Here is a 12,851-nt window from a genome sequence, read left to right on the forward strand (position 1 = left end):
AGAGATGAGCCTGCCCCTCCCAACTCCTTACCAGACACTCCTGGAAGCAATGTGGTCTGCTGACCCAGTTTCTGCTAAAAGCCTTGTCTTCATCGAGCCTGGTTTGGTGGAAGCGTACACACACCAGATGTGCTGTAGTTTATCAGTGACTCTGGAGATTTCTCAAGATACCTTTGGCTTCACTTTTTTTAATCTTATTTGTTTTTACTTTCTTTATGGAATAAGCAGGCTCACTCCTTCCTTTGCCAAGATATGTCTACTGTAACACTAACAAAGGTAAAATATGCACTCCTGAGGTTATCATCCGCCCCTTCCCATTTTCATTTTTAAGTATCAAAAGAGTCCAAAAACCTTTTGAATGGAGGTATCTTAAGCAGGTGGATAAAGCTCTTCCTAGAAGTCATAGGTTATTAAGTGAAAATCCCATTTCCAGGGATGGGCTATCTACCTGCAATGTCCCTCAGGGGCTTTCAAAATAATACAGCTGATTGCCCCTGCTGTTGGCTGTCCACTGGAACTAGATCGTAAGATCATCTCGATGAAGATCTGGTTTAAGGACATTGAGAAATCAAGCTAGAGGTGATGCCAGATGCTCCCTCCCTGCTGTCTGTCCTGCCCTCACAGTGCCAGTGGTGCTGAGCAGGGAGCTGTGGGGACACTGTCCTCAGTTGTCTTCCGCAGATTTAGACCCTGCAAGCTATCCTACTGAATAGGATATTCAGGCAAGATACGCCCACTAATGCAATAGTGGCAAGCCCATGATCGAGTAACCATCTACTTTCTGACTGGAGGGATTTGAGGCCTGCTCCACAGGAGAGAATGAGTACACTGTACCTACTGTACTGAGCCTGGCCAAAGCCCTGTGACTGGAGAGGCCATGGGTCCTAGTTGGTAGGCTTGTTCTACCAAATTGCCTTTTAAATAGTTATGTTTATCCCCAGAGACTATGTTGATGTCACATTTGGGCAAAGACCGTCCTTGCAGTAAGTGGTCGTTACTGAGACTTACAACTGATCAAAATGAGAACAGGAAGTGACTGTTGAGTGCTCAGCTCTAAGTAGGACGGACGTCAATATCATCCCCTTCAAGGCTCAGAGAACAGGGTGAATAAGGAGCTCAAAGAAAGTAAGAGGAAAAGGAGTGGAATGTCGTAGAACACGGTATCCAAAGTATACCGTATCTGCTGCGCTTCTAAACTCACAGCAGCTGCAAAACAGGGACCTATCAACACAGTGGGGCACTTACAGTGGCTCACCCTTCCCTGGAGATTTATAGGCAGCTAACAGTTGCTGTGGGGTAAGGCTCACTCTCCCACCTCTGAAGATCTATAGACAGTTACTGGTTGTTGTAGGGACAGACAGTTTCTTCAGTGGTATGGCTACGGATAAGATAGGAATACTCCTGTAGATAAGCAGGACACACGCTCCTACAAGCACTCAAATGAAACTCACTAGTCTCCCCTCCTCTGTCTGTCTCTCTCCCTCAGTCTCCTCCCCCATGGCGCTCCTCCCCCTTCTCTCTCTCTCTCTCTCTCTCTCTCTCTCTCTCTCTCTCTCTCTCTCTCTCTCTCTCTCACATACACACACACACACACACACATCTTGGAAAGTGGGGAACTAGTTGGCAAGATGAAGGGCATCTGCTGGAGTGGAAGGGGAACAATAGAGGGTAATGAGTTTAAACATGATAAAATACATTGTGTAAATATACAAATGTCATGATGCAGCCCATCATTACATAGAACGCATGCATGCTAATAAAAAAGCTCTTTTAAAAAGAGGCCCAAAAGCTACATAATGCCAAGCTCAGAGAATATACATTAAAGTAAATATATAATTATTAAAGTGAGAGCTCAGGAAATTGAGTCCATCTATTATAGGAATAATATATATTTCTATTATATTTTTATTTATACACACACACAAGGTGGAGCTTTATGAAGATTAAGCCTCTCCTTTTGTTTGCTAAGGGGAAGTTCATCATTCAGAAGGCACTCTGGTAAGCAGGAAGTTATTAAAATATCAGCTATCTGAAAAGTTGAGAGGTCAACACCTGACTTTTGAAACACGGCCCTTCTCTTCATAGTCAACGCCTTCATAGGAATTACTGTGGGCCTGCTTTTGAATAGGGTTATCTGAGAAAGCACAAGAATGAGGAACCGCAGGATGCCTGGTTCATTGGCATCCACATCTCTGGTCAATACGCTATAAGGGGATCTGCTACCCAGCTGCTTGCAAACACATACAAAGGGCCTTGCTGCATGCCCAGCTATACAGAAACATCACCATACACTGCCCAGCTTTTCCGTGGTCTCCATAAAGAAGCTCACTCTGGAAGAAAAGCAAAGTTGACTTATTACCAAGATCAAATGAGGCTTCAGTTCATCACCACTTCATTGATCTACCTGGTGTGGTAGCTCATGCCCATGATTACAGTACTAGAGAGGCTGAGGGAGGAGTACCAAGTGCTCAAGGCCTGCCTGGGCTACATAGAAAGATGCAATTTGAACAAATGTTCCTTGCCCCACATTATACATCTGTATATACCCCTGAGAAAGCTCAGCACAATAATCTATACATTCCTTTCTGCTCCCCCTGACATGAAGCTCCTTCAGGACAAGGTCTTGTTTTATTTTATTGTCAAAGGGTGCGCAGACTTAGCATGAATACCAATTAATAGGCATATAATGAATACATAGCTATTAGCACTTTGATAGATAAAAAAATCTTCTTTCAGACACTAAGCCACAGCCTCCACTGGATGAGTTACTAAGCACACTTTAAAATTTAAATTGCACTTAAAAAATAATTTATCATTCAGAGGTGCACCATTATTCATGCTCACCTTCTCCCTTATTGTTCTAAGTTAAGATTTCTGCAGACTGCTTCCCTGGGCTTTTCAGTTTCACATTCCTGAACAAACTCAGAACTCAGCAAGTGCTTTGAAAGCACTTACCATGCCCCAGCATTAAGCTAGGTGCTTACATGAAAGTACACGTGTTAATTAATATCCCCAGCAACCCTAGAAGATAGCTATTCCTCTAATTCTTCAGACAAGGAAACTGAGGCACAGAAATATGAACTGACCTGGCTCGCACCCCTACAACTGTCCACTCTACACCCTGACATGAGAGCCATGCTCCTCCCAGCCAGCTTCTCCTTCATGTCACACCTCGATTCTCAGGAGAACTTAGGGTGGAAGGATGAAGAGTGCCACCCAGCACAGGACATAAAGAGCAGCTGTCAGCTCTGCACAGCACTAAGGTCTAACATGTAACCAAACCCCCATTCCATTGGGGAATGCAGATGGATCCTTCCAAAACACCTCTGGAGCTCTGTGGGGAGAGATGTTCTACACATGTAAGTGTCAGGTCTGCAAGGGAGTGAAGATGGCATCTGAAGGAAACATTATTAATTATCCAATCAGCTTTCTACTCTAAATGGAAATAGCCATTCATAAATCGACTTTATGAGCTTCAGGGTAAACACTGATCCATTCCATGCAGCACGCCACTGGAATAAATAAAGTCTTAGGTCACGGATGGAAGAAGGAATTTATTTTACTCTTTTTTTTTTTTTTTTAAGATTTATTTATTATATGTAAGTACACTGTAGCTGTCTTCAGACACTCCAGAAGAGGGCGCCAGATCTCGTTACAGATGGTTGTGAGCCACCATGTGGTTGCTGGGATTTGAACTCTGGACCTTCGGAAGAGCAGTCGGGTGCTCTTACCCACTGAGCCATCTCACCAGCCCCATCTCTTTTTTTATTACAGTATTCCAGAGAGCACATGTTTCTGAATCCTGGGTTGACTTTTCCTGTTTTAAGGTTTTGGTTTGTTTCATTTTGTGTAATGGCCAGAAGGTGTTTCACTGTGTTGGCCAGGCTGACCTCAACCTTCTGAACTCAAGCAATCCTCCTGCCTCAGATTCCCAAATAGTAACATTAGTACAAAATTATATAATGCCAACCACAGGAGGGTGAGATTTCTTCATGGGGCTTGTTGAGTGTATCCTGTGATCTAGAACCTGTCTGGTGTTGGGGATACATATCCCCATGGAGTTTGTCCACATTCCCAAGGAGCAAAATCAATCTAAGCAAGTCCACAGTGAGAAACCTCAAGCTCTCTGCACTCATTTGAACTGACATGAAGACTCACTGATCACCACAGCTCACATGCATCCTTAGTAATGACTTTAAATTCCAGGCATTTGACATGTAAGGAATTCTCTCAGCACCCAGCACATGAAAGATACGTTCATCAAAAAAGACCTACACAAGCCACACAAAGAGGTATCTGCTATGCTTCCACACTTGTCTACACAACTTTGTGTTCTCTCCCAAGATGACTTTTAGTCAATTGGAAGGAAAATACACTCATGAGTGCTGGAAAAGTAAGAATTGTACAGCTGGGCGGTGGTCACACGCCTTTAATCCCGGAACTCACGAGGCAGAGGCAGGGGGATCTTTGAAGTCAAGGCCAGGTCTGGTCTACAGAGTGAGTTCCAGGACAGCCAGGGCTACACAGAGAAACCCTGTCTTGGAAAACAGAAAGAAAGAAAGAAAGAAAGAAAGAAAGAAAGAAAGAAAGAAAGAAAGAAAGAAAGAAAGAAAGAAAGAAAGAAAGAAAGAAAGAAAGAGAGAGAGAGAGAAAGGGAGAAAGAAAGAGAAAGAAAGATAAGAGAAAGAAAGATAGATAGATGGGAGGGAGGGAGGGAGGGAGGGAGGGAGGGAGGGAGGGAGGGAGGGAGGGAGGGAGGGAGGGAGGGAGGGAGGGAGGGAAGTAGAATTATGCAAAGAGGGGAACCAGGAACACGGGACACTGTGAAGCCACTGCTGCAGCACCTGAAGGAACCATGCTGAGTCTCAGCACTCTTCCATGATGGTGAGGAATCCTGTACTTCACAAATAGGATTGTATCCTCCGTTTTCTAGGTACCACTCATAATTGAAAGCATGCAGCTAATGTTTTGCCCACAACAGCCAACAGACAGGTGTAAGGGGATCAGGCATTCCTTGGGTTTTAAAAATAGTACTAAATGGGAACTTGGAAGGAGAATCTGGACAAACCAAGAGCCAAGGAGCAGTAGATTCTATTTAAAACACAATGTCCTCAGTTCTAAAGCAGCCTTGTCCACTGTTGTGCAAAATCAGATTAACCATCCTGAGAGCTCCTCACATGACTGTCTCTTCTGCCGACTGCTTTGTTCAAAGTATCATCATGAGGACTAAAAGTATTTAAAGCATATTTTGCCCAAAATCTAACTCTTACTACCGAAGGCTCTATCAAAAGTGCATGCCTGTGGATCATTCTGAAGGTGGTAGCATCACCACGAACAGAGGAGAAAAGGAGACTGTCTACACAGCCGCAGAGGCTGCTCAGTGCACGGGGGCTCCCGTGCAGGACGGGTGCATCAGTGCACCATATCTACCAAGAGGAAGCAATTCCTTTTTTAAAATATAAATACGTGCATTAATTCTTTGAGATTTTCACACAATGTCTTTTGACCATATTCACTCTCAGCTCCTTTCCCTTAACTCCACCCAGATTCATGCCCACCTTCCTATCCACCTCCACTTCATGTCATTATTATCATTATTATTACTACTACTATTATTATTATTATTAAATATCCCATCAACTATAAGTTATTCCATCCATATAGTTCTAGGTGTGAGGCCATCCCCTGGAGTATGGTAGACCTACTAAGAGCTACATACACCCTTAAACAAAACTAACTCTCTCTCCCTGAGAAGCCTTGCACTGTCCATAGGTGCTTAGTTAGAAGTAAAGGCTCATGAATCTCTTTTCCCTCCATGCTAGAATGCTGTCTACCAGCTCTCTGACATCATCAGGGAAATGTTTTGTGAAGTAGATGGTGGCTAATAGAGAAATTTACAACTAGTCAAAGTGCAGAGCATAAGGGACTATGGAGTACACATCAATATTACACACACACACACACACAAACACATACACACACACACAGAGGAACCATTCAAAGAAGGGTTAGAAAGATTGGAAGACCCAGAGGTCTGGAGAGCCAGGAGAAAATGTCTTTTAGTCATGACCAAATACTGCACGCACAACTCACTGTGGCTGCCTACAGGAATTCCTTTTTGTTAATATTTTGGTTTAATTTGTTTGGTTTTGGGTTTTCTGGGTCAGGGTCTAGCTATGTAGCTCAGGCTGGCTACAAACTGCTGATCGTCCCACCTCAGACTCACCAATGGCTAAGCACTTAGCTGACTATCTTATAAGAACGGCATCAGATACTGAATGTTCTTGTATAAATGACCCCAGCCACACCACACTAAATCCAACCACATGAGTTCAGTCAACCCACAGAATCACCAGAATTAAAAGCCTGTCACTGGGCAAGGCCACTAAGTTTTAGAGTGATTTGTTGCACAGAAATGACTAGCAAATACCGTGTCCCACCCGCACACATCTAAGCTAAGCATCATATTAGGTGCAGAGTGCATCCAGATGAACAAACTATGAGAGGCAAATGAACCAAAGGGTACTACACCCAGCAAAACTGAGGCTGGAGCCACTGCTCTGTCCCCAGAATCTCCTGCATGGCCCCTGTGTGCAGAGGTGGAAGCACAGCCTGCTGGTGAACCATGGGCTTTAGATTCAGATGAGCTGAGATCCTGGCTCTCTGACCTGCTAGCTGGGACTGCTGGAACAGTTACTTAGACTTCTCTGAGACTATTTCTCCACAACGTGAGTCAGTCATGATGATTTCTTAGCCTGCTTGGAGGATAGTACTGTATTATACAGCGCAAATGTGTATAAGGAGAGAGAGACAGACAGAGACAGAGACAGAGACAGAGACAGAGAGATTGCCAAGAAAACTCCTATTCAGCCGGGCGGTGGTGACGAACGCCTTTAATCCCAGCACTTGGGAGGCAGAGGCAGGCGGATTTCTGAGTTCAAGCCCAGCCTGGTCTACAAAGTGAGTTCCAGGACAGCCAGGGCTATACAGAGAAACCCTGTCTCAAAACAAAACAAAACAAAACAAAACAAAACAAAACAAAACAGAAAAAAGAAAACTCCTATTCATGTTTCAACAAACCTAAAAGTGTCACTTTACTGAGAAAGCCTACCTACCAAAGCCTCCATGTAGGACTGCTATAGCCGCCCCGCCCAGCCACACCGCACCCTCACATCCTGTATGCTCCTTGTGTGAAGTATGCATCACCCATTGAAATAACGCCAGCAGTATCATCATTTATTACTCTTGCTCTCCCTCTCTAAAAACCCATCACCTTTACCTGAAACTGATATGTGGGAGTGCATTACAAAGAAGAGGGTGAGTAGGGTTTTGTGTGTGGTTTTGCAAAGGGAGTCTGAAAGGGGCAGGGGGTGGGGAGGTCAATGAAGCCTAGACAGTGTCTTTCCGATTCTGAGAAGGCAGAGGACTCCTTTGCCGAATGACAATCCTTTTTCCCAGGTGGCAGTGGTGCTACAGTTTCCATCTTGAACATCCCCCAAGGGCTAGGTGTTAAAGGTTAGGTCCCAAGGCAGCCCTCCTGGGTAGTGGTAGACTCTTGAATAGGTGGAGAATTGTGGGAAGATGCCCTTAGGCATTGGTATATGCCCTTGAATTGGCAGAATCCTTGAATGGGATTATGGGATTGCAGCTCTCCCAACGTTTCCATGTTGCTCCTTGACTCAGATCTAAGCAGATTTGTTCTACCACAGGTTCCGTCCATGAGGTGCTGCCTCTCCACAGGCCCAGGGTGGTGGGACACCTGGGCTGGTTAGTTATTGTCAAACTGAGACAAAGTAACATCAACTGTTAAGAAAGAACCTCAACTGAGAAATTTCACCCAACAGACCAGCCTGTGAGCATATTGAAAAACATGTTCTTGATTAATGATTGATGTGGGAGGGCCCAGCCCAGTGTGGGTGGTGCCTCCCCAGGGCCGCATGGAGAGCACGTCAGTAATGTTCCCCCATGACCTAATATTCCACAGTAGTGACCTGTGCTTCACTTCCTGCCTCCAGGTCCCTGCCTTGAGTTTCTGCTTTGGCTTCCCTCAATGATGATGACTGTGACCTGGGAGAAGTAAAATAAGCTAAACCCTTGCCTCCCTCCTCCAAGTTGCTTTTTGGTCAGCATTTTATCACAGCGAGGAAACTAGGACAGAAATTGGCACTAGGAGGATAGTGCTGTGATGAACCCGGCCTTGTTGTCTGTGGGTAAAATTGTGCAGTAGATTTTGGGGTCTGGGGCAGGAAAAGGCAGAAATTTCAGCTTCATGAGCTGTCGCAGGAGACTGGAAGAAAGTTAGCTGAGCAAGGCCAGGAAAGCAGCACTCCTCCATGGTCTCTGCTATAGTTCCTGCCTTGTGCACCTGCCCCTGACTTCATGCAGTGATGAATAGCCTGTAAGCTGAAATAAACCCTTTCCTCCCAAAGCTGCCGTGGGCCAATGTTCTATTGTAGCAACAGAAAGCAAACTAGAACAAAGTAATTATGAATGGGAGGCCCTTAAAACAGTGAGCCAATATAGATATTTTCTCCTCAGAAGTTCATTATCCCAGTCACTTCATCACAGCTCAAAGGTGACTGACACAAAATGTGCTGGGGACCCACACTCCAAACTGCCAGTCTAAGGAAAACATGGGGTGTCAACTGTTCCTTTTACGTTCCTAGAAGCCTGATCTAAAGCAGAGTGTACCCCAGATTCACTCACTGACTATTCATCAGACTTTTGCTGAGGACCTAGCAGGTATAAGTGATGGAGCCCCCTCCTGTAATGGGAGGTCCCAGCTAACCATCTTCACAGCACCCCCTCAGCTCAACTTCTAGGCTATACAGATTTCATGATGTAGTTCACTGCCCAAGGGCAGCTGCAATCATTACAAGTCTTGTTCAACACTGCGAAAGCTGAAGAGACTTTAAAGACCTATGGGTACAAGTCCTCATCTTCCAGATACTAGATCTTGGAGAGAAGACCTCTGACCAGGGCCACCCAGATACCTAACTGAACCAAAAACAGATTACAGTTCAGGGTCCCACCTCCCAGACAACCAATTCTCAGGGATGACGGTATTCATTTTACTGTTAGCAGGAGGCACAGTTCCTAGAAAGAGTAGAAAGAGCCCTCATCATGAGGGCCATGGAATCCCAAAACTACAGTAGTACAAACAGCAGTATTTCTGAGCCCTTACAACCATCAATCCTGTGATAAGCACTCCTTATTAATTATCTCACTCAAATTCTCACGACAACCCTGGGAGTGTGCACTGTTTTTTCTCACGCTACAGATTAGCAAACTAAGGTCCAGAGAGGGTGAGCTCTGCGGGGAGTCCCAAAGCTGTTTAGTTAAGAGAAAGTCTTGAAACAGTAGAGTAACAGCAGAGAGTCTAGCGAGATCACAGCTTCAAGAGCATGTATTAGCGTTTAAAGAGTGGGAGATGAACCAGAAAGCAGGACTAGACAGTCCACCCAGGGAGGCCACCCGGAGCCCACACCCTCTGCCTGAGGAAGGAGGCGTGTGGACGTGATGCCCTGCACGGTACCCTCCGCTCATCCCTGAGAGCAGCCTTCGAGGAAAACCGCTTCCACCCTCGCCCTGAACATCCCGGGAGCAGCACGCGCGCTGGAGGGGGACTCGGAGGGTGAGTCTAGACCCCTGAGGGTTGGGTACCAACGACAAGTGACGCAGGCGGGGGCAGTTCAGACTGTCCGCAGCGGATGCACTTCCCAGGTCAGAGGGACTGGTACCTTTCGGAGGAAGCAAGCGACCACCTGCTCGAAGGGGTACTGGAACACCTGGTGCACGTCCACGGTGACCCCCATGTCATGCACCCGCCTTCAGGCTCCTCGCCGAGCTCCGGCCACACCCCTCGGCCAAAGGGGCGTTCACTTTCTTTCCCCTTTTCAAACTTCTCAAACTTTATTGTCCTCCTCCGAGACAAGGATATAGGTCACACCCACGTCCCCTTTCACTTACGTCCTATAAAACGCTCACCAGGGACGCCCTAAACCCCAGCAGCTTGAAAGCCTGTCTACGCCCACGTCCCCTCCCTGGCCACGCCTGCAGATAGTGTCTTGTCTCTGAGCCACCCAGTTACACCCTGCAACCGTGTGATTTGCAGCCAGGATTCCAAGCCACAACTGCCGGAGGTCACAGAATTATCCTCTGTTGACAGAAACAAATAGAAATAAGATGTAATAAATAGGTAAAGCACGGCCCTGGAACTACGGGTGTGGTGCTACAGCCCTGCGCAGAGAAGTCCAGCGAGACAAAGGCCAGCAACTGCACACTTCACTGGTCTGGATGGCTGCCTGGGACGTAGGGCTGGGCCTCTGGCCTGCAGGAAACTGCCCTTCTCCCAGAACAGTCTAGGAAATAGTGTTATCCAACTCCTGGAAGTTCCTGGGTTAAGGTTAAGCAGTCAGCAAGGAAAAGGATACAGAAGAATTTTGTTTTCTTTCCTCCAAAGAGCAACTGTTGCTAGAAGCAGTAAATGTTACATTTCTTCACTGAGTTATTCACCTACTTTTGCGCACAAGTTGGGTGCCAGACACCATAGTCTCTGCAGCAAATTCAGGCCGTTCCAGCTGTTGGATAAAAGGACTAAGGCATGGGGTTTGACACCCACTCAATAATATAGGAAAATAGCGTCCCTGGACCTAGGATATGTTGGTGCTAGGTTAAACATGGATATTCCCTGAGGTATTGACATCCACATTTGCCTGGGTCATTTAAAGCCACTCTTTGGAGACAAACCCTGTTGTCAGAACTCAAAAAACATCAATCTCAGCAGGCCTTTTCTCTTCCCTCCCCCATTTCTTGTGTGTGTGTGTGTGTGTGTGTGTGTGTGTGTGTGTGTGTGTGTGTTTTGGGTTTTTCTCTCCCTCCCCCAGCTTTTTTTAAGGTTCATTTACTTATTTAATGCATATGAGTACAGTGTAGCTATCTTCAGAAGAGGGCATCAGATCCCATTACAGATGGTTGTGAGCCACCATGTGTTTGCTGGGAATTGAACTCAGGACCTCTGGAAGAACAGTCAGTGCTCTTAACCACTGAGTCATCTCTCCAGCCCCCACTTTTTTTAAGAGGGGTCTCATATAACCTCGATTCATTAATGAATCACCTTGAATTTCTGGTTCTTCTGCCTCCACCTCCAGAGAAATTACAGGTTGAATTTACAGATATACACCACCATATTCAATTTTTTTGTTTTGTTTGTTTTGTTTGTTTGTTTTGTTTTTCGAGACAGGGTTTCTCTGTGTAGCCCTGGCTGTCCTGGAACTCACTCTGTAGACCAGTCTGGCCTTGAACTCAGAAATCTGCCTGCCTCTGCCTCCCAAGTGCTGAGATTGCAGGCTGCACCACCACTGCCCGGCCATATTCAATTTTTTATGTGGTACTGGGATCAGGCTCAGGGCTTCTGCTTACAAGGCAAGCACTTTTACTACTAAGCTATACACCCTCAGCCCCTTCAACAGGTTTTTGAATGGTGTCTGACCAGTAATCTATCAACATACAAAATGTCTCTAATCTACCTGTTCTCGTACCCTTCCCTCATCTCAGGCTTCCATTGTAGCCTTTCCATGCCCTCTAGCCAGGCCATAACATGGATGCTTTTCTCTCTCAGAAATAGAAGCATTTCATGTCAGTCCTTGGGGATGAATTCTCCACACTTAATTTAGGGACATTCTATCCATCTGGCTTCCAAATACAGGGTGGACAGACAAATGCTTAACAAACCGCTTCCCTCATAAGGCAAATCGAACAGATCCCATTATTCTCTAAGTTGCCAGTTCTTGTGGTGAGAATACTACTGTGTTTAAAGCCAACCTCACTATAGAGTTAGGAATAGAACCCAGGAGCAGCCAAATATCTCCACCGTCCACATAGGGCTAGTCAAAAGTAATCTCAATATAGATAATGGACAAAGTGATGTCATTAGGAAATGATGCGTCTTGAATATTCACTGAGTCTTAGAATATAATTTCTTAGGTATAAGTGCACAATGCTTAATGTTTAGGGATGGCCATGTTTGCAGCCAACCCCAGCACATCACTGAAAGCTCCTACCTTCCTTCCTACTTGAGGGCATCTCTCTAGGAACAGCCCTACTCTTTCCTGCATCATCAGCACCCATACTTAAGACATCATTACACCCAGCACACGAGAGTACTGTAATCTCTTCCACCCCAAAACAAAACAAACAAATAAATCACCTTTAACGCCCTGTATCCCTCCAGCCATCTCGCCTCCAACTGTACTCCCCAGGAGAGGGACAAACCTATGCTACCCTGAACCATTCCCACAGCTTTGTCCTCTGCCATCACACTCAAACTACACTTGTCAAACTCCTAGTGACAAAACTGCTAGGTTCCATCATTAATTCTTGGTGGTTTATGTTTTACAACTCCTTTGTATTCCGGTTGAATAGCTTGTGAAACAAGAACATGATCATTGCTTTTCTTCTTTTAATTTTTCATTGTATATGCTCATTATGTATAGTATTGTATCACATATGCCTATTGTCATACAAGTATGTATAATACATTGAGCATACCCTCAGTATCTCCCTGCCCTCCCCCTCATCCCCCTTCCTGTCTTTTGTTAATCCCCTTTATTCTCCTAGCTTGTTTCATTTCTACTTCCCTCTTTTGTTCTATTTTGGTTTTGTTGGTGGTGGTTTTGTTTTGTTTTGTTTTGTTTTGTTTTGTTTTGTTTTGTTTTTGTTTTGTTTTGTTTTGTTTCAAGACAGAGATTCTCTGTGTATCCCTAGCTGTCCTAGAACTTGCACTGTGATGAAGCTAGGCTCAATCTCAGAGATCTGCCTGCCTCTGCCTCCAGAGTTCTGGAATTAAAGGC

General features: G+C 45.4%; 1 protein-coding gene across 2 annotated transcripts in view; it reads right to left on the reverse strand.

The window, feature by feature from the left end:
- The window catches only part of Prelid2 (PRELI domain containing 2), a 79,429-nt gene extending 69,409 nt beyond the window's left edge, over positions 1–10,020 (reverse strand). Inside the window, exon 1 of one of the 2 annotated variants that reach the window (XM_085833526.1) lies at positions 9,741–10,020. In XM_085833526.1, the coding sequence (XP_085689652.1) occupies positions 9,741–9,815 (75 nt within the window). In that variant the 5' untranslated portion in view covers positions 9,816–10,020. The remainder of the gene's footprint in view (positions 1–9,740) is intronic. The other variant, XM_021150786.3, reaches the window with a different exon arrangement.
- Positions 10,021–12,851: the final 2,831 nt, after the last annotated feature.

This window comes from Mus caroli, unplaced genomic scaffold (assembly GCF_978045245.1).
Source record: "Mus caroli unplaced genomic scaffold, Mus_caroli_1 scaffold_19, whole genome shotgun sequence".
In the NCBI taxonomy this organism is placed as follows: Eukaryota; Metazoa; Chordata; class Mammalia; order Rodentia; family Muridae; genus Mus; species Mus caroli.